Here is a 27,329-nt window from a genome sequence, read left to right as displayed (position 1 = left end):
TTTTCCTTCCTTCCTTCCTCCACTGCTGAAGGAAATTAATTAGGAACAAGAAATATTAATTTGAAAATAATCTGTTTTGGTGGTAACTTTCACTCTTCTTTTCCTTACTCTAGGTTTAAAGACCTGCTTACTGATCTGGAAAACAGGCAGAAAGAGCTGGGCATTAGTAGCTTTGGTGTCTCAATTACTACCATGGAAGAAGTTTTCCTTAGGTGAGTAATGATGCTGGGAGGGACAGGAGAGAGGAAAAATCTCTTCCTCTATAATTGGATTTCATTTTGAAATCAAACCCCATAACTGGAGTCATTGAAGAAATAGTATTAGATTGTTATGTATGGTAATCTTCTATGAAGGCCAACAGACCAGTGTATGCCCCTTGCTCCTCTGATGGGCTGAGGCTCCTATGAGTCGTGGGACTAGGGTGAGAATGGCAATTTATTGAGCTGAAAAGACAGGATCTTCCCTGCAAATCATGAGGGTGTGGAACCGCAGAAAATAACTAAACCCAGGTACTAAATACCCAGGGTAGTGGAGTATTGGATGGGAAAGTTATTTATGAAACTTTTGGGTTTGTATTTGGGTGCCTGTGCTTTTCGAGAGCGGGGGATTAGGACTGGCCTAGAGCAAAGAGAATTTATGGGTCACAGCGCAAGTCCAGTATCTAAATCAGAGGTTGAAAAATAAATAAATTAGAGGTCGTAGTGAGGATGACTTTAAAATCTTTAATCTAGTCATGTCTCTGTAACCTACTTAAATTGTTTATGGTTTATGATCTGAGATTACCTTGCACTGTCTGAAAGCTCAAAGAGAAGGTGCCCAGGGATTTCAGGATGCTGCTAAGAGAAGGCCAACTGGTTAGCAGTGAAAAGATCTCACAAAAAGTCTTTTCTGGACTTTTCTAGACTTCAGTCTCTCAGGCTTAGAAACAGTCCCCCCCTCCTTTTTTTTTTTTTTTTTTTAAAGATTCTATTTATTTATTTGACAGACAGAGATCACAAGTAGGCAGAGAGAGAGGAGGAAGCAGGCTCCCTGCTGAGCAGAGAGCCTAATGCAGGGCTTGATCCCAGGACCCTGAGATCATGACCTGAGTCAAAGGCAGAGGCTTTAACCCACTAAGCCACCCAGGTGCCCCAGCATGTGACTCTTGATCTCAGAGTTTTGAGTTTGAGCCCCATGTTGAATATAGAAATTGCTTAAAAACAATAGCAGACATCAGAAAGGATGAATTCCCAACTTTTGTAGCAACATGGACAGGACTGGAAGAGATTATGCTGAGTGAAATAAATCAAGCAGAGAGAGTCAATTATCATATGGTTTCACTTATTTGTGGAGCATAACAAATAGCATGGAGGATAAGGGGAGTTAGAGAGCAGAAGGGAGTTGGAGGAAATTGGAAGGGGAGGTGAACCATGAGAGACTATGGACTCTGAAAAACAATCTGAGGGTTTTGAAGGGGCAGGGTGGGTCGGAGGTTGGGGGAACCAGGTGGTGGGTATTAGAGAGGGCACTGATTACATGGAGCACTGGGTGTGGTGCAAAAACAAGGAATACTGTTATGCTGAAAATTAAAAAAACAATATTAACATTGAAGTAAAGTTAAAAAAAAAAAGCAAACAAAACCAAAAAACAGTGGTACCAAAACCCTAAGATACCTAGTTATAAACCTAACCAAAGAGATAAAAGAACTGTGCTCTGAATGCTCTAGAACACGTATGAAAGAAATTGAAGAGGATACAAAGAGAAAAACATTCCATGTTCTTGGATTAGAATAAGAAATAATGTTAAAATGTCTATATTACCCAAAGCAATCTACACATTTAATCTAATCCCTATCAAAATAATAGCAGCGTTTTTCACAGAGCTAGAACAATTAATCCTAAGGGGTGCTTCAGTGGCTCAGTCAGTTCTTGATTTCTGCTCAGGTCATGATATTTGGGTCCTGGGATTGAGACCCATGTCAGGCTCTCTGCTCAGCAAACCAGGGAATCTACATGAGGATTCTCTTTTCCTCTCCCCCTCTCCACCAACTTACATGTGTGCTCTCTCTCCCTCTCTCTCTCTCAAATAAATAAGTCTTCAACAATCCTAAAATTTGTATGGAACCACAAAAGACCCTGAATAGCTAAAGCAATCTTGAAAAAGAAAAGCAAAGCTGAAGATACCAAAATTCCGAATTTCAAGTTATATTACAAAGCTGTAATCATCAGAGCAATATGATACTGACATAAAAACTGACACACAGATCAATGGAACAAAACTCGAAAACCCAGAAAAGGCCTACAACTATGTGGCCAATTCATCTTTGACAGAGCTGGAAAGAATATCCAATGGAGAAATCACAGTCTTTTCAACATCTGGGGTTGGGAAAATGGGACAGCAATATAGAAGAATGAAACCGGGCCACTTTCTTACACATACATAAAAATAAATTCAAAATGGATGAGAGACCTTAGTGTGAGGCAGTGCCTTCTCTCAGTAGGAGAACAGAGGCAGCAACCTCTTTGACTTGACTGCAGCAACTTCTTACTATACACATCACGGGAGGCAAGGAAGACAAAAGCAAAAATGAACTATTGGAACTTCATCAAGATAAAAAAAACTGGTCCAGGGTGCCTGGGTGGCTCAGTTGGTTAAGTAACTGCCTTCAGCTCAGGTCATGATCCCAGAGTCCTGGGATCGAGTCCTGCATCAGGCTCCAGGCTCCATGGGGAATCTGCTTCTCCCTTTGACCTTCTTCCTTCTCATGCTCTCTGTCTCACTCTCTCTTTCTCAAATAAATAGATAAAATCTTAAAAAGCAACAACAACAACAACAAAAACCTCTGTCCAGCAAAGGAAGCAACCAAGAAAACTAAAAGTCAGCCTATGTAATGGGAGAAGATACTTGCAAATGACATATCTGATAAAGGGTTGGTATGAAAAATCTATAAAGAACTTATCAATCTCAACACCCAAAAAACCAGATAATTCAATTAAGAAATGAGCAGAACATATTGTTGTAGGATTGCAGGGTTCTTGTCTCATTGAGTTGAAGAATGAATTTCTGGACACAAAAGGGTGAAATGAAGTGTAAGTTTATTAAGTGAAGGTGAGAGCAGAAAAGAAAGAAAAAGCTCTCTATAGAGTGAGAGAAGACCCCTGAGTTGCCACTGAGTGTTTTAGGACTGGTCTTTTATTGAAAAGTTAACCAGAAAGCTTGTGGCCTTGAGATTCTTATGCCATCTTGATTTCTGCAATTGATGACATCCTTAATGACTTACTTCTTTGAGGTAAATTTTTAATAATAGAATGGCTTTATATTTACAGAAAAGTAGCAAAGATAATGCAGAAATCCTGTATGCCCCTCATGCAGTTTCCCAGTTGTTAACATCCTTCACTACCACAGTATATTGGTCATGACTAAGAAACCAACATTGGCAAATTGCTATTAATTAAGCCTACATTTTATTCACATTTCACTAGTTTTTCCACTAAAGTCCACTAAAGTCCATTTTCTGTTCCAGGATCCCATCCAGCATATGTTATATTTAGTCATTTCTCTTTAGTCTCATCTGGTTTGTGAGAGTTTCTTATACCTTCCTTGTTTTCATAACCTTGGACATTCTGATCAGATGTTTTGTGTAATATTCTTGAATTTGGGTTTGTCTTATGTTTTTCTCATGGTTAGAATGGGGTTATGGCTTTTGGGGAATAATATTGCAAAGATGAAGTGCCTTCTTCCTCTTATCCTATGGGGGGGTACATGATAGTAACATGACATATTACTGTGATGGAACTACTACTTTGATCACCTGGCCAAGGTAGTATGGACATGAGTCCATACTGATATAAGTAGGGGGCTGAATGAATAAATGGAGAAGAGAGACAAATCTTCCTTGTAGAATTCCAGATAATGTTATAGCTACTGTCCTTCCAGGAAGAGTATGTATTCAGTCCCTTCTCGCCTTGAGTATTGAGTATGATCTGTGTCTGATGACATGCTTCTAAAGAACACAGTACTAAATGGGGAGAAAAGGTAATTTTACAGTGGAAAAATCACATTTTAATATTATTGTATATACATTTTTGCATCCATAAACATGTATAAACATGTTTTATGACCTTGATGTTTTATATAAATGGTATATTTAACAGCCCTGAAAAATACTTTTTTCCCTCTAAAAGATTAGACATTTTATATCTCTCCATGTTGACATTTGTATAAGGAGAAATTTCGTTCATTCCCTCCAATTGATATATATCATATTTCATTACATAAATATCATGTTTTTTATTACATTGTATTATTTATTCCAGTATTTTGCCATTACACACTTTAGTGAATATCTTTGTATCTGTCTTCTGGGAAAATATGTGAGATTTCTCTAGAGTGTATATCTAACAACGGAATTTCTAAATTGTGGAAGGTGGGTATTTTCAACTCACTGGATGTTGTCATGTATTCACCAATGCATTAGAACTAGCTCACTGTACAATTGGCAGGATTTGAGTCTTTCCTTTTCATCAGCACAATACTAGACATGCATTGACAAAGTTATTTTGCCCATTCTAAGTCCTCTTTATTGAATCAGAAATTTTAGAATCAGCTGATTAGTTGTTACAAAAATTTCTAGTATGCTGGTTTATCTGGCTGGAATTGATCTGATTAAAAACCATAGGTCAATTTGGGGAGAATTTATATCTTTAAAATATTGAGTCTTCTAACTGAACTCTGTATAGTATACCTGCATTTATTTTAATTTTCTTTAATCTTTCTCAGTAATGCTTTACTGTGTAGATTTTATACATCTTTTGTCAGATTCATCCCAAAGTATTCTTCATTTTTAGATGCTATTGAAGATAGAGTTTTTTAAAATTTCAATTTCAGATTGTTCCTTACCAGTATATAGAAAATATTTGACTTTTGGATGTTACATTTTCTTACCTCTAGTTAAGTCTTGAATGGAAGTAGTTAAGAATATTCCTTTCTGAACTCAGAGAAAAAACATTTAGTTTTTCATAAGTAAGTATGATACAAGCTGTAGGTTTTTTATAGATGCCCTTTATAAGTTTGAGAAAGATCTCTTCCATTCCTATATTAATGAGAGTCTTTATCAGGAATGAATATTGGATTTTGTCAATTTTTTTCCATATCTAATGAGATGATTAAGTGCCTTTCTTTTTTAGTTTCATAAAATGGTAAATTTTATGAATTTTTGAATGTTAAAACATTAAATGAACCCTTGCATTATTATAACAAACCCTGTTTAGTTTTAATATATCATTTTATTATCATATTGTTAAATTTGATTTCAAATTTTGTTCAGAATTTTTGCATTTATGTTCATGAGAAGTATCTGTTATTTTTTTTTAACATTGAGTCAACTTTCTTTTTTTCTTTTTCTTTCTGTTTTTATTTAAATTCTATTTAGTTTTTATTTAAATTCTAATTAGTTGAGGTACCTGGTGGCTCAGTCAATTAAGTGTCTGCTCTGAACTTGGGGTTTTAAGATTGATTCCAGTGTCAGGTTTTGGGATTCTTTCTCTCTACCTCTTCCTCTGCCCCTCCCCCATACTGTTCACACACTCTCTCTCTAAAAGAAAATTCTAGTTACTTAACATGTAGTGTAATATAGGTTTCAGGAGTAGAATTTAGTGGTTCATCACTTACATATAACACCCAGTGCTCACGATAAGAGGGTTCTTCTTTCTCTGCATCCCCATCAGCATCTGTTTTTTCCTGTGTTGTTCATTTTAGCCATTCTGACTGGTGTGAGGTGGTATCTTATAGTGGTTTTGATTTGTATTTCCCTGATGCTGAATGATGTTGAGCATTTTATCATGTTTCTGTTGGCCATTTGTATGTCTTCTTTGCAGAAATGTCTTTTCATGTCTTTTGTCCATTTCCTTTTTTTTCCCCCATAAGATTTTATTTATTTATTTGAGAGAGAGAGAGTGAGAGAGAGCATGAGAGGGGAAAAGGTCAGAGGGAGAAGCAGACTCCCCATGGACCAGGGAGCCTGATGGCAGGACTCTATCCCGGGACTCCAGGATCCTGACCCCAGCCGAAGGCAGTCTCCCAACCAACTAAACTACCCGGGCGCCCTCTTCTGTCTATTTCTTGATGGATTTTTTTTGGGGGGGGGGGGATGTTAAATTTGTTAAGTTCTTTGTTGGTTTTGAATACTAGACCTTTATCTGATAAGTCATTTGCAAATATCTTCTCCTGTTCCATAGGTTGCCTTTTAGTTTTGTTGACTGTTTCCTGACCTATGCAAAGCTATTTATCCTGGTGAAGTCCCAGTAGTTCATTTTGCTTTTGTTTCCGTTGTCTCTGGAGATGTGTTTAGCAAGTAGTTAATGCGTCTGAGGTCAGAGATGTTGTTGCCTGTGTTCTCCTCTAGGATTCTGATGGATTCCTGTCTCACCTTTAGGTCTTTCATCCATTTTGAGTTTATTTTTGTATATGGTGTAAGAAAGTGGTCCAGTTTCATTCTTTTGCATGTGGCTGTCCAATTTTCCCAACACCTAGAATGAATGTAAATAATTTAGAAGCAAGTTGCATTACAGTGTGTATTATAGCAGATCCAAATTTTGCATTTTATGTGTGTGTATATATACATTCATGCCTGTGCATATGTGGATGTAGAAAAATCATTTGTATCTGCCTGGGTTGTAAGATCTTGAGTATTTTTTTTCCTCTGGCTTATTGTAATTTTTAAAACTTTTCCCATTCTTCTACATATAGCTGTCCAGTTTTCCCAGCACCATTTATTGAAGAGACTGTCTTTTTTCCACTGTATATTTTTTCCTGTTTTGTCGAAGATTATTTGACTATAGAGTTGAGGGTCCATATCTGGGCTCTCTACTCTGTTCCACTGGTCTATATGTCTGTTTTTATGCCAGTACCATGCTGTCTTGGTGATCACAGCTTTGTAGTAAAGCTTGAAATCAGGAAACGTGATGCCCCCAGTTTTTTTCTTTTTTCAACATTTCCTTAGCGATCTGGGGTCTCTTCTGATTCCATACAAGTTTTTGGATTATTTGCTCCAGCTCTTTGAAAAATACCGGTGGAATTTTGATCGGAATGGCATTAAAAGTATAGATTGCTCTAGGCAGTATAGACATTTTAACAATGTTTATTCTTCTGATCCAAGAGCATGGAATGGTCTTCCATCTTTTTGTGTCTTCAATTTCTTTCATGAGTGTTCTGTAGTTCCTCAAGTACATATCCTTTACCTCTTTGGTTAGGTTTATTCCCAGGTATCTTACGGTTCTTGGTGCTATAGTAATGGAATTGATTCTCTAATTTCCCTTTCTGTATTTTCATTGTCTTACACTATACACAAAGATAAACTCAAAATGGATAAAAGACCTCAATGTGAGACAGGAATCCATCAGAATCCTAGAGGAGAACATAGGCAGTAATCTCTTCGATACCAGCCACAGCAACTTCTTTCAAGATATGTCTCCAAAGGCAAAGGAAACAAAAGCGAAAATAAACTTTTGGGACTTCATCAAAATCAAAAGCTTCTGCACAGCAAAGGAAACAGTCAACAAAACAAAGAGGCAACCCACGGAATGGGAGAAGATATTTGCAAATGACAATACAGACAAAAGGTTAATATCCAGGATCTATAATGAACTCCTCAAATTCAACACACACGAAACAGGCAAACATATCAAAAAAGGGGAAGAAGATATGTACAGACATTTCTCCAATGAAGACATACAAATGGCTATCAGACACATGAAAAAAGGTTCATCATCATTAGCCCTCAGGGAGATTCAAATTAAAACCACATTGAGATATCACCTTACACCAGTTAGAATGGCCAAAAATTAACAAAACAGGAAACAACATGTGTTGGAGAGGATGTGGAGAAAGGGGAACCCTCTTACACTGTTGGTGGGAATACAAGTTGGTGCAGCCTCTTTGGAGAACAGTGTGGAGATTCCTCAAGAAATTAAAAATAGAACTTTCCTATGACCCTGGAATTGCACTCCTGGGTATTTACCCCAAAGATACAGCTGTCGTGAAAAGAAGGGCCATCTGTACCCCAATGTTTATAGCAGCAATGGCCACGGTCGCCAAACTATGGAAAGAGCCAAGATGCCCTTCAACGGACGAATGGATAAGGAAGATGTGGTCCATATACACTAGGGAGTATTATGCCTCCATCAGAAAGGATGAATACCCAACTTTTGTAGCAACATGGACGGGACTGGAAGAGATTATGCTGAGTGAAATAAGTCAGCAGAGAGAGTCAATTATCATATGGTTTCACTTATTTGTGGAGCATAACAAATATCATGGAGGACAAGGGTTGTTAGAGAGAAGAAGGGAGTTGGGGTAAATTGGAAGGGGAGGTGAATCATGAGAGACTATGGACTCTGAAAAACAATCTAAGGGGTTTGAAGTGGTGGGATGGTGGGAGGTTGGTGTACCAGGTGGTGGGTATTATGGAGGGCACGGATTGCATAGAGCACTGGGTGTGGTGAAAAAATAATGAATACTGTTTTTCTGAAAATAAATAAATATTTTTTTAAAAAAAATTAAAAAAAAAACTTTTCCCATTGACTGTGTCTTATAAAATTAATAAAAACCTAATAAAGGTGTTAGAAGAAAAAGGCAAGGTAAGAACTGTACTCGTCTTCAGTAGTATGTTTTACTGTTTTATCACAGTGAGCCGATATAGCACAAATACTACCTTGAATTTAAAACATTATTATCAGACCAAATCAGTATCTGATGTGCTTTTTTGTGGTCCTGGTCAAAGAAAGGTATTAAAAAGTCTTGTTGGTTCACTGGTTTAGAGTGAAAAATTTATCTTCTCAAATCATGAGATTTCATCACAGGTTTCAGAATGACCGTGGTTGTACCTCAGATCTCTATAGTATGAATTTTATGATTCCATTTATCATTTTTTCCATATATTAAAATTAAATAACAATGTCTGTTTCTCCCATAGAGTCGTGAACTCTTAGAGGATAACTGAACTCTGTGGTCATTTGCTCATAAACCATTACAGATGTTTAGATTGCCTGGAGCAGAAAGTTGAGAAAACAAATCTGTTAAACTGGCATACACTTAGAAACATTATAGAAATAAAAGTCTGCTAGAATTAGTATCATTCTTCAAAATAAATGTACTAGCTCTCTCTTCTAAAAAAAAGATACTGTCTTATACCTTTAACTTAATTAAGTTCAGTTTATTTTATCCAATATTAGTATTAACATTATATAACTGTGCTTGTTTTTTTTTTTTTTAATTTTTGCCATCAACCATGAGAATCTTGCAATGAAACTACTGTTATGGTTAAAATGAATATTTGCTTGTGTGTAGGGTCATCAGGAAGGATGAGGAAGCTTTCCAGACCCCATCCCTAAAGGAGAAAAACAGAAGAGAAGACATGAACCAGAATATGAATGCTTCTGGAAGTTTTGAGAGATACTCTCCTACTGCAAGTGAACACTCTAATATTAGGTTTAATACTGGGGTGAGCATTTCTACTAAGAATGCTATGCTAGTGGTATACATTTGGATGGGATAAAAGATAAATTTTATTTTAATGTTTGAATTCAAAGGAGACTTTGAATTTTGAGTTCTTAGCCAAGGAAGGCCAAGTAAGGAAGAGTCTGTAAAACAATCCAATTAATTATCTAATTCAAAAGTTAAAATATAGGTTCTTTCCATAGTTTGGCTATTGTGGACATTGCTGCTATAAACATTCGGGTGCACGTGCCCCTTTGAATCACTACGTTTGTATCTTTAGGGTAAATACCCAGTAGTGTAATTGCTGGGTCATAGGGCAGTTCTATTTTCAACATTTTGAGGAACCTCCATGCTGTTTTCCAGAGTGGCTGCACCAGCTTGCATTCCCACCAACAGTGTAGGAGGGTTCCCCTTTCTCCGCATCCTCGCCAGCATCTGTCATTTTGTGACTTGTGATTTTAGCCATTCTGATCTCCCTGATATGAGGAAGTGGTGATGCAACATGGGGGCTTAAGTGGGTAGGAGAAGAATAAATGAAACAAGATGGGAATGGGAGGGAGACAAACCATAAGTGACTCTTAATCTCACAAAACAAACTGAGGGTTGCTGGGGGGAGGGGGTTTGGGAGAAGGGGGTGGGATTATGGACATTGGGGAGGGTATGTGCTTTGGTGAGTGCTGTGAAGTATGTAAACCTGGTGATTCACAGACCTGTACCCCTGGGAACTAAAAATATATGTTTATAAAAAATAAAAAATTAAAAAAAAGTTAAAATATGATAGTTAAAAATCAGATTTTACTTTCAACATTATTTCTTTTCTTTTTAATTTAATTTTATTTTTTCAGTATTCCAAGATTCATTGTTTATGCACCACACCCAATGCTCCATGCAATACATGCCCTCCTTAATACCCATCACCAGGCTCACATCTCCGCCCCACCCCAATACCCTCAGTTTGTTTCTGAGTCTACAGCCTCTTATGATTCGTCTTCCCCTCTGATTTCCCCCAATTCACTTTTCCTTTCCTTCTCCTAATGTCCTCCATGTTATTCCTTATGCTCCTTATTTCTGAGTTACTTATCTCGGTTTTTAAAATTGCTTGTTCATTCAGAGTTGAAAAAGGGCCTTAACAAAAGTTACCACTATTTACACATATAAAAGCCATTAAAATTTTTTTTTAAATTCTATTAGCCAGCATATAGTACATACTTAGTATCATATGTAGTGTTCAATAATTTATCATGTCTAGGAACCAGTGCATTAAAGCCACTTAAATTTATGCCTCAGAATGTGTTGCACTTCTAATAGACTGTTCCCCAACCATTTCCTCATTAGTATGGGAAAATTCATTGGATTGCCAGTAATTTCTTTTGTTGTTCTCCGATTGTCTTTTCCCTACAGTTTCCCTAATGAAGACTAGGGATTCTGAGATGATAAGCATTTTTCAGAGTTGCCCATAAGCATGCCTTCACTGAGGGGCCTATGAGCTAGTTGTGAAGCAGAATGGGTATTGTACAACCGGAGTGCAGAATTTTGAGCCAATTGGAACTGGAATTCCTATTCTATCATTTCCTGTCTATTTGACTTTGACCAAAATAGTTACCATATTTGTGTTTCAATTTCATTCTCTGTGAGACTGTTTTAATGAGTTAATACTAGTAAAGTTTGATTTTCATGATGTTTGGCATGAATCAGTTATAAAATGTGATTTTTCTTGTCTTCTTGCTTTCTCATTTCTCCTTCTGTATCACTCTTCCCTATTTCCCTCTCTTATGAAGATGTAGATGAAGGAAGATTTGCAGACTAGTCTACAAAAGTTGTTTCTTAGCTTCGTATATTCTTTCACTCTAGTAATATATTTAATAAACCATCTTATAAAAGTCAGAAAGTACATTCTTCTACTTTGAAGGCAATGTGTGAAAAAATTTTTCCTTCTAAACTTTACCTTATTTTTGGCCAGCGACAATAACCAAATGCTGATTTTTTTTTTCATTCAGATGATATTAGTTGATTGATTAGGGATTTTTTTTTTCATGATGAATTGTGGGGTGTCCAAAATTTTGGGAAATATTGTTAAGCTATTGGTTACATATTCCAAGTAATATGCTCTCTATGCTTATCTTTAATATTCACACTACCTTTTCAGGATTTGTCTCTACTTTTAAAACAACAGGTTTTTGTTGTTAACCTGATAAAAATATATAATCAACTATAGCTGGGCCAAAAAGCTTGACAAAATAAAGAAAATAGTATATTTAGGTACATTTTTCAAAATAACAATTAGACACTTTGCTTTAAATTTAGAAGTTGAAGAAAAGGGGCAGAACACATTATTGCAGTTTAAAAATAAATTCATTTTCTGTTTCCTGACTATCCACTATCACATGAATTAAAATCTAACAATGGAAACTCTTACATACGTACACTTTGGGAATGCTTTACTTATCAAATAGGGATAGGATTGAAGAATCATGATTTAATATTGATGAAGACTGATGTCATGTTGTCTGCTCAGAGAGGCTACGAATATGTTAGTGATAAAAATCATCCTTTTGAGTTTTCCAGTATAATTTGATTAGAAGCCAAGCATCAACAAACTACCCAGGAAGGAGTTTTTGCTTGTTATCTGTGTGCTCACCATGGCTGTGTTCTATTCAAGGATATATTTATAGAATGTGTACATCTTCTACCATAAGATTCAGAAAATTCATGTCAGTGAGTTTCATTAAGGTTTGTAACCATTGTAATGCCATCTTTCTCTCCTCTTGTCAGTGGTCTCTTCACTGGCAGCAGTTCTACGCCATGTTCATAAAGAGGGCTATGTTCTCTTGGCGCAACTGGAGTTTGTCGTTGATGCAGATACTGGGACTTCTGGGCATTGTTTATTTTCTCATGAAAGTAGAGAAGATTTCAAGAAATACAATTGAACCTGCCAGGGAAATGGATTTGGAACAATATGGTCAAACCACTGTGCTTTTCTCAGATGATAGCCATTCTGATTTTTCTCAGAATTTAACAAAAATTCTTGATATCATGCTAAGGGCTAAGAAACAAAAACTTCAGGAAGTGAAAGGTAAGGCTCTTTCAGAAAGAAAAAGACTGCTAATAGATGAAAGCTTGCTTGTATCACTCCCAAAGAGAGGTCCTAACTGGAATATCATTGCTCTTTTCTTTCTTGAGACTCACCAATCTCACAAAGGCAGCCCAATCAGAGACAAGGATCATCCTTTAAGGAGACTGGCCACAAAAGTTAATTATTAATGGAGGCACTTTGACCGTGGGTCATCTGACAGCTTTAGCTACACCTTCTAGGGAATGAATTGAAGTACTAAAATACTTTGTTTTGTAAAATTTAGGACAAAATCTCACATAAAACCAGGCTCACAGTGTGATACTAAATCCCAAAAGCCTTCGCAGCAGTCTCTAGATTAGCTATATTTTAAAACAGGTTAGGCTGAAGACTTTATGGGCAGGCTTACTTATTTGGAAGGCAGTAGTAATAATTGATTCCATGTACTGAATACTACCTTTGGCAAGAACTTTTCTAAATATTTCAATTATCTCAATTTCTATAACATACTTGCTTGAGGCTTAGAGATGTTAACTAAGTTGCCCCAGATAATGTATCTAGTATGTATTAGAGGAGGGACTAGATTTTAGGACTGCCTGGTGGGTGTCTGCCATATTAACCCACTCACTACACTAAATCACATCTGTAAGGAGCAAATATCGTCTTTCAAGGCTGATCATTTCCTTACAGGTGTTTGCATTTCCTTCAGCTACTGCCTTGTTGACTGTTGGTTTAAGTTAGCATAGAGCCTGTGCAGTTCAGCAGGTTTTTTCTCTTTTATCCTTTAGGTTCCATTGTCAGAGATGAAAATGCATTGCGAAATATTGGTTATTCTATCATAATCCTGATTTTACAACATGCACATTATAGGTTGGGTGGTATAAAAGCTGTCATTAAATCACATATCCCTTTTCTTCCTCCATGACAGGAGTACTAGATGAACACTTACTGTCAAAGATCACATAGTTTAGCAGAGAAGAGGGGAGAGAAAAGGGAGAACTTAATTACCATAATGCATAATGTGGTCCCTTTTCTACTATATTATGTTGTTTATACAAAAATAAAGACTGTACCTCACAGATATATCAGTAGTAATGTTTCAAATGGCAAGATTGCATTCCTTTTTCATGCTGAGTAATATGCATGTGTGTATCTAACATATACATGTATATATGTGTGTATATATATTTACTCTTCATCTGTCACTGGACACTTGGGTTGCTTCCATAATTTGGCTATTGTAAATAATTCTGCAGTAAACAGAGGGGTTTCAAGTTAGTGTTTTTGTTTTCCTTGGGTCAGTACCCAGTAGTGGAATCACTGGTATTTCTATTTTCAATGTTTTGGGGAACCTCCATACCATTTTCCACAGTGGCTATACCAGTTCGTATTCCCACCAACAGTGCACAAGTGTTATCTGTTCTCCACATCCTCATCAAAATCATCCTGACTCTATTAATAGAATAGAGTTCTTGACCAAGATGTGTCAGAGCTGTTGTGAGACACTGGAAATAGAAAAAGTATCAGGCAAGTTAAATTATTGGGTTCTCCCTCTCCACACTGCATATTAAGTGATCTCTACCGCATGCTGAGCCTGTGGTCATTTATTGTTTTCTCATTCCAGGTGACTTACAGACATACTTGCAGGACAGTCAAGAATGCATTTACTCGTGCATTATCGCAATTTCCTTTAGGGATCAAAAGGTAGTTACACTTTGGTTCAACAACATGGCATACCATTCACCACCATTATCCCTGGCAGTATTAGACAATCTTATTTTTATGGCACTTTCTGGCCCTGATGCTTCAATTACGGTCTCCAACAAACCTCAGCCTCAAAATATTGTTTCTAAAAAACTTGAGGGAAGGTATGTATGCTTTTTTATTGGGATTGTGCTTGGTATTTAAATATAGCCCTATTCCCCTATCTGAACACATTCTTCATAAAAAGTTAATTTTAAAGTTAATAAAGTAATAAAATAAATAAAAATAATTTATAATAAATAAAAAGTTATTTTTAGAAACTAATATTTTCCACTTCATTATCTTACCAATGTATCCTCTTTATTCATTCCTTTGTAGAAAAATCCCAGGACAGCAGGTAGCCTTGAATTTGTATCTTGGTGTGAGTATTTTCGTCAGTGGCTTTTGTCTTCTGACAGTGACTGAGAGAATCAATAAGGCAAAGCACATCCAGTTTGTGAGTGGGGTCTCTGCTGTTAATTTCTGGCTCTCTGCTCTGCTGTGGGACTTCATGATCTACTTCATTGCCTGCTGCTTACTCTTGGTGAGTGTTAAAGTCCTTTGTGGGGCTTAGTTTCTGGTACATCCCAGAAAATTCTACTCAGTTAATATTAATTATCCTAATTAATATTAATATTGAAATCTCTCAAGAAAGAAAGAAATACTTTGTCCCATTATATCAGGGAATACATTGTGGAATATGTCCCAGTGAAAATCTTTTCCTTTACATTCTTCTTTTAAAACAAAATGTTCTCGTTTGAAGAAACAACCATCTTTTAAGATACCTTCCAGACATGCTTGCTCTCTAATATGTATTGGCCCCACAGCTGCTACAAATATGGAAGGGTTTGACCTGTTATACTACAACACCAATCCCATATTAAACAAAGACAAATATTTTTATAAATTCTTTTCTCCTCCCTGTAGTCATCTGATTGCACTACAAGAATAGTAGTGGAATCACTGGATCATATGGTATTCCTATTTTCAGTGTTTTGGGGAACCTCCATACAGTTTTCCACAGTGGCTGCACCAGTTTGCAGTCCCACCAGTAGTGCACAAGAGTTCTCTGTTCTCCACATCCTCATCAGTAGCTATTCTGACATGTGTGAGGTAGTATCTCATTGTGGTTTTGATTTGTATTTCCTGGTGGACTATATTTTCTCAGTGAAATTAAGCTATAAAAGGTGTGAGGTTTGTGTGGATTATTAATAGAACCGAGTTCTTGAGTTAAATGGTTAAAATGTTTGACTTTGTGCCATGGACCATTCAAATTTTATGCATGTGTTCAAGCACTTGAACACTGAATAGATAATGAAGAATTATTGAAACTCTTATTTTTTTAAAGATTTTATTTATTTTTTTGGCAGAGAGTGACTGCGAGAGAGGGAACACAACCAGGGGAAGTGGGAGAGGGAAAACAGGCTTTCCGGGGGCGAGGCTTAATCCTAGGATCCTGGGATCATGACCTGAGCCAAAGGCAGAGGCTTAACAGCTGAGCCACCCAGGCGCCCCTGAAAATCTTATTATTGAAAGTAAAGTCAGGAGGATGTTTGTGGTCTGTTTTTACTTGTCACTTTCCTCATCTTTTCTACATCTGGCATCTCCGGAGCCATCCTTCTATGAGAAGGCCAGTGAGATACTGCTGTGAAAGTTAAAGCAAACCCATTTGTTTTTGTTTTGTTTTGTTTTTTTAAAATTTTATTTTTTCTTTTTTTTTCTTTTTTTTTTTCATTTATTTATTTTCAGCATCACAGTATCATTATTTTTTCACCACACCCAGTGCTCCATGCAATCCCTGCCCTCTATAATACCCACCACCTGGTACCCCGACCTCCCACCCCGCCGCCACTTCAAACCCCTCAGATTGTTTTTCAGAGTCCATAGTCTCTCATGATTCACCTCCCCTTCCAATTTACCCCAACCCCCTTCTCTCTAACTCCCCATGTCCTCCATGCTTTTTCAGACCCATTTGTTTAAAAACAAAACAAAACAAAAAACCCCATTTGTTTTAAATGAAATGTAGGTCATAGTAACACCCACTCATGACAACACGTGCTGTCCTTAATACCCATTTCATTTGGTGTGCTCCCTCCTTGCCTCTGTGAATGAATCATTAAACACTACATCAGAAACTCTAATGATGTCCTATAGAGTAGCTAACTGAACATAATTTAAAAAAGGAATTAAAAAGACAAAATAAATTTAAAAATAAATGAGATGTGGGGCTCGGAGGCCAGTTTCACTGGCTCCCATGCCATTAGAAAACAGGATCATTGTTCATGGTGCTCTAGGGTTAGAAGGTTATAACTTTTGGTTCTGAGGAGGAATGATGCTTCTGTGTAAACTAGAACAGATTTAAAAGAGATTAGAGGCTGGAGGTGGTGGGGAGAGCACTTCATGAATACAGAGAGCTTTTATTTAAAAATTTTAAGGAGACACATGATATGAGCACTGGGGTTACACTGAACTGATGAATCATTGAACATTATATCAAAAACCAGTGATGTACTATACCTTGGCTAATTGGATTTAAATAAAAATAAATAAAAGTAAAATATATAAAAATATTTTAAAGACTTTATTTACTTGAGAGAGAGAGAGAAAGAGAGAGAACAAATGAGAGTCCACCAGTGGGGGAGAGGTATAAGGGAGAGGGAAAAGCAAACTCTCTGCTGAGCAGGGAGCCTGACCTGGGACTCAATCCCAGCATCCCAGGACCATGACCTGAGCCAAAGGCAGATGCTTAAGTGACTGAGCCACCAAGGTACCCCAGACATGCACATTGGATTAATTACTGCCAGTGCAAGTTACTGCTTTTACCACTTTCCTGATAGTGCTAAGACCTTACAGCCTTGTCATTCCAATGATGCCCTCCAACTTTTTGATTATGATAAGTCATTTTAATTTTACATATTTATCATACAAAATCTGCTGTGATTTTTGTTACAATAAATATTGACTCATGATTTTTTCCATTGCTTTTGTTTCTTTTCTGAAATTTTATCTGGGATCATTTTTCTCTTCCTGAAGAACTTCCTATGATATTTCTTTTAGGAAAGTTTGGACTTCCAAAACAAAACATCTTGTAGATTTTGTTTGGGAATAATTTCATTTTTCTTATCCTTTGAAGAATATTTTGCTGGGTTTCCCCCCTGCTCTTTAGTGATGCTGTTCCCTTGTCATGGCTTGCTTTATCATTTTTCAACAAGGACTCAGCTGTCAGACTTCTTATATTTACTTGGAAAGTAATATGTCTTTTTTGCACTGTTTTCTTTTACTATTCATCCTTTGAGGTAGGGTTAGCATTCTTACTGTAATGTGCTTAGCTTTCTTTGCGTTTACCCTGCTTGGTGTGTTCAAAGCTTCCTGAGTCTAAAGATTGGTGTCTGTTATCAGTTTTGTAAATTTCCTGGTAATTCTCTTGCTTTGCCTCATCTTCCTTCTCTTTTTGTTCTCTGTTTGCACCTGTATTGTTTTTTTTTCACTGTGTCATGGATGTCTCAAGCACTGTTCTCTTTATTTCCCTTTTTTTCTTTAAAGATTTTATTTATTCATTTAACAGAGAGAGGAATCACAAGTAGGCAGAGAGGCAGAGAGAGAGAAGGGGGGAAGCAGGCTCCCCGTCAAGCAGAGCCCGATATGGGACTCGATCCCAGGACCCCCAGATCATGACCTGAGCCGAAGGCAGAGGCCCAATTCACTGAGCCACCCAGGTGCCCCTTATTTCCCTTTTTTTCTTCTCTACTTTGTATTTCTTGGTGTATTTTCTATTGACTTATCAATCCTACTTTCTGCCTCCATCTACTCAACTGTTAAACCTATCTAATGAGTTCTTAATTTCAGATTTGTGTTCCTCAGATATAAAACTTCCAGTTAATTCTTTTCTTTTAAAAAGATTTTGTTTATTTGACAGAGATCACAAGTAGGCAGAGAGGCAGGCAGCAGGGGGAACCAGATAATTCTTTTCAAAAATTTAAATTATCTTGTGACATTCTTCATCTATAAACCTATGCTCTCTGCTTTTTTATTTTCTCAGACATAGTCAACATAGTTCTTTTAATGTTCTTAGGAGTAACTTCATATCTGGATCATATTCTGTGTATAATTCTTTAGCAGTAAGAATAGGACAGTTAAATAAAAAAAAAGAAAAAGGTTAGAACTGGTATATCATAAAAGAAGATATCCAAGTGGCCCATAAACATATGGAAAAGCATCAATTGCATTAATTATTGAGAAAATACTTAGCAAAAACATAATGATAAATGTTTTCAACAAGATAGCATAGGAGGAAGTCCCAAGTCCTTTCTCCCCTGTGGAGGAAAAAAGAAAACAAGTGAAATTCAACCAAGTTTATAGGAACTCTAGAAAACAGTCATAGGTCTGTGCCCCAAACAAGAAAATGTCACATTCAAAATGACAGGAATTTCATAGCACGTTTATGAGCTCTTTTTTTTTTTTTTTTTTAAATCACAAGTAGTCAGAGAGGCAGGCAGAGAGAGAGAGGGAAGCAGGCTCCCTGCTGATCAGAGAGCCCAATGCGGGACTCGATCCCAGGACCCTGATATCATGACCCGAGCCGAAGCAGCGGCTTAACCCACTGAGCCACCCAGGTGCCCCTGTTTATGGGCTCTTGACTCAGCCTGTCCCTAGTGTAGCTCTGGAGGATATAGCAGTCCAGTTGCCACCTGTCCGCTGAAGTGGAAGAAATAGAACAGACCTTCCTTATTTTCAACATTTTGGCCTGTCTAGAGGCTGAAAGAAGGACTGCTCTCTTTCTTGTCTAAGATTTTAGGTATGGAAAAGCAATAGTAGCTACTGGCTGTGAACCCTGCAGGGGCACCACAGACCTGAAGATGCCTGGAAGAAAAAATGATGAGTTGAAACATAAAATAGACTGCCTAAGGCTTCAAGGAGAGCCTAGTGTAAGGTCCTGGGAAATTAAGACATGTCAAAGCAGCTCTATATATAAGGGAGGGAATCAAGAAACAATACATAGGCCAAGACAGTGCACATGCTCATAAAGACCTGAGAATACTTTGATCTTGATGGTATCGGAATGATCCCTAGTCTCAGAACTGCCCTGACAGTGTCAGTACAAGGATTGGAAGAGGTGGCTGGGTATTTTAAATACCCAAGTTTATACAGCAACATCATAAGGCCTTCAAATAAAAAGGAAAATATGGTCTATTCAAGGGAAGAAAATTAAATGACAGCAACCATCCCTGAAGTACAAACAGGGGAGCTGTTAGACAAAGACTTAAAACTACTGTCTTAAATAAGTGGAGGAAGTTAATTACCACTAAACCTACCCCACAAGAAATGCTGAAGGATTCCTTTAGGTTGAAATGAAAGAATGCTGGACAGTAATTCAAACAATGTAAAGGTCTCCAGAAAAGGAAATACAGAAACTAGTTGTCTTAGTCAGCTCTGACCTCTCTAACAAAATAGATACGGTGGATTACATAGCACAAATTTATTTTCTCACAGTTCCATAGGCTAGGAAGTCCAAGACCAAGGGGCATTTGATTTGGTTTTCCAATGAGGGCTCTCTTCCTGGTTTGAAGATGACTGTCTTCTCACTGTGTCACACATGGCAGAGAGGGGAGAGAGGGAGAAGGAGAGAGCGAGCTAGAAGGAGTGGGAGAGGGAGAGAGCAAGAGCAAGAGCTCAAGAGCCTGCTTTCACCTTTCTTTTTTTTTGTTTTTCACTTTTGCCAAATCTTTTTTTTTTTTTAATTTTTTATTTTTGATAAACATATATTTTTATCCCCGGGGTACAGGTCTGTGAATCGCCAGGTTTACACACTTCACAGCACTCACCAAAGCACATACCCTCCCCAATGTCCATAATCCCACCCCCCTTCTCCCAACCCCCCTCCCCCCAGCAATCCTCAGTTTGTTTTGTAAGATTAAGAGTCACTTATGGTTTGTCTCCCTCCCAATTCCATCTTGTTTCATTGATTCTTCTTCTACCCACTTAAGCCCCCATGTTGCATCACCACTTCCTCAATTACCTTTCTTATTGTAAGGATACTATCCCATCACAGGACCCCACCCTCACGGCCTTGTCTTAACCTGATTACATCCCAAAGGCCACACCTCCAGATACCAGCACAGTGGAGATTAGGGCTCAAAAATACTAAGCTTCCAGCTTTGAAGATAAAGGAAGCTGCCTTGAGCTGAGTGATACAAACAGCCTCTGGAAGCTTGAAAAGGCAAAAAATGGAATTTCTCCTAGAGCCTCCAGAAGGAATACAGTCATGTGGACTTTTTTAATCTTAGTCTAGTGAGAACCATTCCAAAACTATAAGATAACTTTGTGTTGTTTTAGCCACTAATTTGTGAATTTGGTACAACAGCATTAGAAAACAAATACAGAGGCTAATATATACCTATCAGAATAGCTAAAATCTAGAAAGCTAAAATACAAAATATGGATAATAATTTAATGCAGTGGAGGGGGCAATTATTACTGATGGGAACATAAATTGGTCCAGTTACTTTGGTAAACAATTTGACATTTTCTTCTAAAACTTTGAAGATATATATATATATATATATATATATATATATATACATACATACATACATATATATATAAACACACACAATATGTATATATGGTATATATATCTAAACTTTATATATATTCTAAAACTTTGAAGATATATATATGATATATATATATGATCTCCAATGCATATATATGTGCAAGAGACATGTACAAAAAGGTTTTTAAGAATGCTATTAATAAACAATAAACATGGCAAACAACTCAAGTATTTATCAAGTATAACAGATGAATAAAAGTGATACAATAATACCCTAGAATACTAAAGAGCAATGAAAATGAACTGCCACACTAGGCAACAGTGGGGATGAATTTCACAAATACAATGTTAGCAAAAGAAGCCAGGTAGGAAGAAGTACGTACTATATAGTTCTATGTATAGTTGAAAAATAAAAGTAGTATTTAGGGATGTTTTTGTTAAAACTGTAAAGAAAAGAAGGAAAGTAATTATCATAGAGGTTAGGATAGTGTTGACCTTCACAGAGGAGGGAGATGTTGTGCCTTGAGTTGCATTGGTGTCTATGGTAATTTTCACAGCAGTGTTTGTTTTGTAATATCTGAGTGATCTGTTCATCTGTATTTTGTACAATTTTGAATGTGTTACATTTCAAAATAAAATTTTCACTTGATAATTATTTTTAGAGACTGTCTACAAAAGTTTTCTTAAGACCCAAGATAAAATAAATTACAGTGCTCATTCTGGCTGTTTATATACCTGATTTAAAAGCTACTTCCATGGGGCACCTGGGCGGTTCAGTCAGTTAAGTGTCTGGCTTCAGCTCAGGTCATTGTCCCAGGGTCCTGGGATCGAGCCCCATATGGGCTCCCTACTCGGCAGAGAGTCTGCTTCTCCCTCCCTTTCCCCCTGCTTATACTATCTCTCTTTCTCTCTCTCTCTCTCAAATAAATAAATAAAATCTGTAAAAAAATAATAAAATATTCAACTGAATATCTTATTGATATTTTTGTTTATAGACTATTTTGGGGAATAGCTGCATTCTTACAATGTTGAGTCTTCCTACCTAAAAATGTACATTTTATAATTAGTGAAATCCCTAAACATCATAAATCTTTCAAGGAAAAAAATACCTAGATCATTCAAAATTCTAAATAATTATTTACATTCACTTCATTTCTCTTGAGACTGAAAGTCTGTGATGACAGAAGCAAAGTAGCCATGCTCATAATTCCCAAATATTTTCATCTATGCTATGTTTGTTTGTTTGTTTGTTTACTTATTTTTGCTGCTTTTTCTACTACCACTGAGAACCTGCTTTCAATCACTGGTAGCAATTCTCAATTTAATCCTACCATCTACTTCTCAAGGTTCTTGCTACATAAACATTTAATAGCTCAAAATAAATGATTCTGGAATATTTGGAGAAACCACAGTTTTAACAACTTATAAGATGTCGATTTCTGGAGATTTATTTTCTGTAACAACTCTATATATTCTCTGTTACCCTTCTTAGATCCCCTCTAATTTTGAGTTTTCCTGTGTGCTTCTCAACTGAGTGGCTGACATGGGGAAAGGAGGAGTAGGAAAACAGAGTAGAGCCAATAGGCAGAATCTAAAAATGGAGAGCCACGAAAGGCATGTCCTTAGCATTACAGTTTACATCTGCCAGAATGTAAATCTTAAAAAAAAAAAAAAAAAAGGTTTGTTTCCTAGGGGATCTCATTTCTGAGAATACTGAGAATTTGGTTTACTTGGGGTTAGAGGAAGGAAAAGAAAGAATATACTTTGATCTTGTTCAAGGAGAACAAAATGAAACTTTCAAGTAGATGAAAACAAAGAGAATGGCAATTGGAGGCAATTCTCCCTCACCTGAGGGAGAAGCAGAAGAACCTCAGTAGACAGGCTCCCAGACAAAATTGTTTGGTTAATAAAATACTTAGTGTTCTAACAAAGGAAGACTTTTCCACTTTTCTAAGTTATTAGACTGAATTCTTAGTCATTGCATAGTTTTCTCCACTTTGACTTTACTTGTGTATTCTCCGTCTCAGGTGGTGTTCCTGTTATCTGGATTGGATGAACTGACCAAGAATTACCGCTTTCTAGACACACTGATCATCTTCCTGCTGTTTGGCTGGTCCGTCATTCCCTTCACGTACCTGATAAGTTTCCTTTTTTCTAGTCATACCAGTGCCTACATCAAGCTTGTGATGTTAAACTACTTTGCAGGAGTTTTCGGCATAGTACTGGAGTCAGTAATAACTACATCAGGTAAGGACATCACACCATTTCCCCCATAAATAAAGAAATACGGTCTTGAAGATAAGAACAATACAAAGTTATTTTGTTCTGGATTTCTGGGAAAAATTATACTGCTTGTAAGTTAATAATCTTTTGTTAAGTGTCACTGATGTTATAGGCATTATGTTGGGGGCAATGCAAGACGAGTTAAGACACTACATTTTCACTAATCCAGTCCTTCAGTCCATTGGCCCAGGCTCAGTACAATATTTATTATTTCATTTTCCTCCTTTGACTTTAAGATTATGGAGAGATTGATTGGATTGGCAATGATGGCAAAGAGAAGTTTCTTAGAGCACAAATGCTGCCACTACTTTATTAAATGACCCTGTGAACATTAATTAGATCTGTTTTAAGTAATTCAGCCATACTAGGTCTTGCCCTCCCACAAAAGAATTCCCTGAGATAGTTGGAAACATATTTTAATACTCCTTGCACACCTCTTCAAGGTGCAATATTAAGCCACATGAAGAAGAACTGATCTCTGAATAATAGACTAAGAAGCATGTAGAAGTATTTATACTGTGGTGCTCATTTATAATGTGACTACTGAGTTAGTCACATTGTTGTCAATTAGTTTCTGTGTTAGTTTTCTATTGCTGCAGTAGCAGGTCACTGCAAACTTAGTAAATTATAAAATGTATCATCCTACAGCTCTGTAGATGAGAAGTCTATCAGAGGGCACATTGGGCTAAAATCAAGTTGGCTGGGCTGCAAGGCAGCATCCCTCTCAGAGGTCTTTTTATTTTAATTAATTTATTTTTATTATGTTCAGTTAGCCACCATATAGTACATCATTAGTTTTTGATGTAGTGTTCAGTGATTCATCAGTTGCATATAACATCCAGTACTCATCACAACACGTGCTCTTCTTAATACCCATCACCCTGCTACTCCACCCACAGAGCCCCTCCCTTCTGTAACCCTCAGTTCGTTTCCCAGCATCTATAGTCTCTCATGGTTTGTCTCCCTCTCTGATCCACCTGCCTTCAGTTTTCCCTCCCTTCCCCAATGGTCCTCTGTGCTATTCTTTATGTTCCACATATGAGTGAAACCATGTGATGATTGTCTTTCTCTGCTTATTTCACTTAGCATAATCCCCTCCACTTCCATCCATGTCGATATGGATGGTGGGTTTTCAACCTTTCTGATGGTTGACTAATACTCCATTGTATATAAGAACCACATCTTCTTTATCCATTCATCTGTTGAAATGCATCTCAGCATCTTCCACAGTTTGGCTATTGTGAACATTGCTGCTATGAACATTGGGGTGCATGTGCTCCTTCTTTGACGACATCTGTATCTTTGGGGTAAATACCTAGTGGTGCAGTTTCTGGATTGTAGGGTAGCTCTATCTTTAACATCTTGAGGAACCTTTGTACTCTTTACCAAAGTAAAGCTGACATCCCCACCAACAACGTAAGAGGACTCCCCTTTACCTACAACCTCGCCAACATTTGTTTCCTGCCTTGTTAATTTGTGCCATTCTAACTGGTGTAAGGTGGTATCTCAGTGTAGTTTTGATTTGAATTTCCCTGATGACTAATGATGATGAACACGTTTTCATGTGTCTGTTAGCCATGTGTATGCTGCCTTCTTTTTTTTTTTTTTTTTAAAGATTTTATTTATTTATTTGACCGAGAAATACACAGCAGTGAGAGAGGGAACACAGGCAGGGGGAGTAGGAGAGAGAGAAACAGGCTTCCTGCCGAGCAGAGAACCCGGCATGGGGCTCAATTCCAGGACCCTAGGATCATGACCTGAGATGGAGGCAGATGCTTAGTGACTGAGCCACCCAGGAATCCCACTTCTTTCTTTTTTTTTTTTTTTTAATTTTTTTTTTCAGTGTTCCAAGATTCACTGTTTATGTACCACACCCAGTGCTTCATGCAATACGTGCCCTCCTTAAAACCCACTACCAGGCTTCTTTGGAGAAGTGTCTGTTCGTGTCTTCTGCCCAATTTTTTACTTCGTTATCTGTTTTGGGGGTGTTGAATTTGAGAAGTTCTTTATAGATCTTGGACATCAGCCCTTTGTCTGTAGTGTCATTTGCAAATATATTCTCCCATTCTGTGGGTTGCCAACATTCCCTTTCAAATCAATGTTACACCTAAGGCCCTAGTTAATGTAGTTATAGGTGAGAATAAAGAATGTGAAATTAGAAAAGAAACTGAACTCATTATTCAGAGATGGTAAGAAAATCAGGAAACTATTTTCAGAAATATGGAGAATATAGAGAGGCAAACCAAAACAACAGATAGTAATTCTCCTTTTCTCTAAATCCTACAGAGTGAGTTAATTTTTGGTCATTACACACAAAATGGCTGCACTGTTTATGATTGTATCTAGTTTGGTTGATTGGTATTCTACTCCTATTGGTTTGTACACATGCTGATCTGGAAGAAAAGCATTTTTAAAACATTATCCATGCATTTACAACCATTTTTTCCTCAGTTTTTGTATCCTTCCACACCCCATTCATATGGTACCCTTCAGCAGGTTGTCAGCTAAGGAATCATATTACTTAAAAAATTTTTTTTAATTTTTTTATTGATTGTGTAAATTGATTTTTGTTTTTGTTACATGACAAAATTGAATCAAAATCAGTTATATTAGCATATTACTTTATGTAGGAAGATCTTCCTCTACTCCTTAGAAGTAAGAGGATATTTATAGGGGCACCTGGGTGGCTCAGTTGGTTAAGCTTCAGCTCAGGTCATGATCCCAAAGTCCTGGGATCAAGCCCCACATCAGCCTCCCTATTCAGCGGGAAGCCTGCTTCTCCCTTTACATCTGCCACTCCTACTGCTTGTTCTCGCTCTTTCTGTCAAATACATAAATATATATTTTTTTAAGATGAAAGAGAATATTTGTATTCTATGGAGAGAGGCTAAATACTTTATAACATTAGCTCCTTGTTATTTTTGGCATCTATTCAGGTGGCCAGTCAGTGTCCAGAATTCTTTCTGGATAATAGATTATTTGCATATACGCCAATTGTTAGCCTCTTTGAGGCAGGGTTGGTATGACTTTACCACTTAGAAAATTTGTATCTTGGGAACTTCACTCATTCCCTGTCTTCCTTGGTTTACCATCTCACTTTTATCAAAGTGTCTTACAAAGATGTTTTCTGCCCAGGCATATCATCTTATATTTATTACCAACAGTCTGAGGTCGGTCTTGAAGTCCTACAGTGACCTTCGTTAACTTAACTTGTAATCGTGTTGCCTATTCCTTCATATATAGTCTTCAACTATTATACACATTAAGTTAATATTTAAAGAAACCTCAGTGAGCTTTAGACTTGGTTCTCTGAAGATGTATCTCCTTTCAGCTGATAAAATATTTATCTCTTTCCTACTGTTGTCATATGCTGACTTTTCTACCACAACTTTGTTTCTTTATTCATCCATGATAAGAAAAATGATAAGATAAGATAAGAAAAATGAGAAATCAGTATGCATTTCCTATTCACATCAGATGACAGAAGACAGGTTATAGTGATATCAACTTTGCCGAGGATTTTCTAGTGCTGTAATTATCAATATAAACTATGCTACAGGTTATAGTGATATCAACTTTGCCGAGGATTTTCTAGTGCTGTAATTATCAATATAAACTATGCTACAAAGCATATACTTAGTGGTAAGAAGTGAGAGTTTTGTGAGGATAATAATATAGCTTTGTAATTTTCTCCATTTAATTCATTGGGGAGATTTTGTTTTCCTGGAGCAATTCATTTTGTATAAAACATGCTAATGCTATCTTTTTAATCACAAAGGATCTGGTTCTGAAAGCCTTCTACTTGATTCATTGATGGTGTTACCCATATATAACTTTGGGATGAGCATCAGTAAATATTTTAATAACCAAAATACAAGGCTGCTGTGTTCCTCAAAAGACGTTCCTGCCTTCATAAATTGTAGTAAAGCAAGTGAGTATCTGGGACTTGTCAGACACCACTGGCCTATTACTTATTTGACATACATAGCTCTACCTTTATTATTTTGAATCTTCACAATGACCATCAAGTTATGTGTTGTTATATTCACTATGAGGAAACTAAAGTTTATATAAAATTGAATAACTTACTCTGTCACACAATTTGTACAAGTTAGAGCTAAGATTCAAAACTTTAGCATAATGCATTTTCTCATGGGATAGAATCTCCATGGATGAATGGATAAAGAAAATGTGATACATAGTTAT

General features: G+C 36.9%; 1 protein-coding gene across 2 annotated transcripts in view; it reads left to right on the top strand.

The window, feature by feature from the left end:
* Positions 1-27,329, top strand: part of LOC309854549 (phospholipid-transporting ATPase ABCA3-like) — a 143,346-nt gene that overhangs the window by 86,517 nt on the left and 29,500 nt on the right. For both annotated transcript variants that reach the window (XM_082713833.1, XM_082713832.1), the window contains 7 exons: positions 114-212; positions 9,325-9,478; positions 12,247-12,547; positions 14,169-14,412; positions 14,627-14,831; positions 22,868-23,087; positions 26,902-27,054. In XM_082713833.1, coding sequence (XP_082569959.1) covers positions 114-212; positions 9,325-9,478; positions 12,247-12,547; positions 14,169-14,412; positions 14,627-14,831; positions 22,868-23,087; positions 26,902-27,054 — 1,376 coding nt within the window. The remainder of the gene's footprint in view (positions 1-113; positions 213-9,324; positions 9,479-12,246; positions 12,548-14,168; positions 14,413-14,626; positions 14,832-22,867; positions 23,088-26,901; positions 27,055-27,329) is intronic.

The sequence above is a fragment of the Mustela nivalis genome (genome assembly GCF_964662115.1).
Source record: "Mustela nivalis genome assembly, chromosome: 19".
In the NCBI taxonomy this organism is placed as follows: domain Eukaryota; kingdom Metazoa; phylum Chordata; class Mammalia; order Carnivora; family Mustelidae; genus Mustela; species Mustela nivalis.
This window is presented reverse-complemented; position numbering and strand designations above follow the sequence as displayed.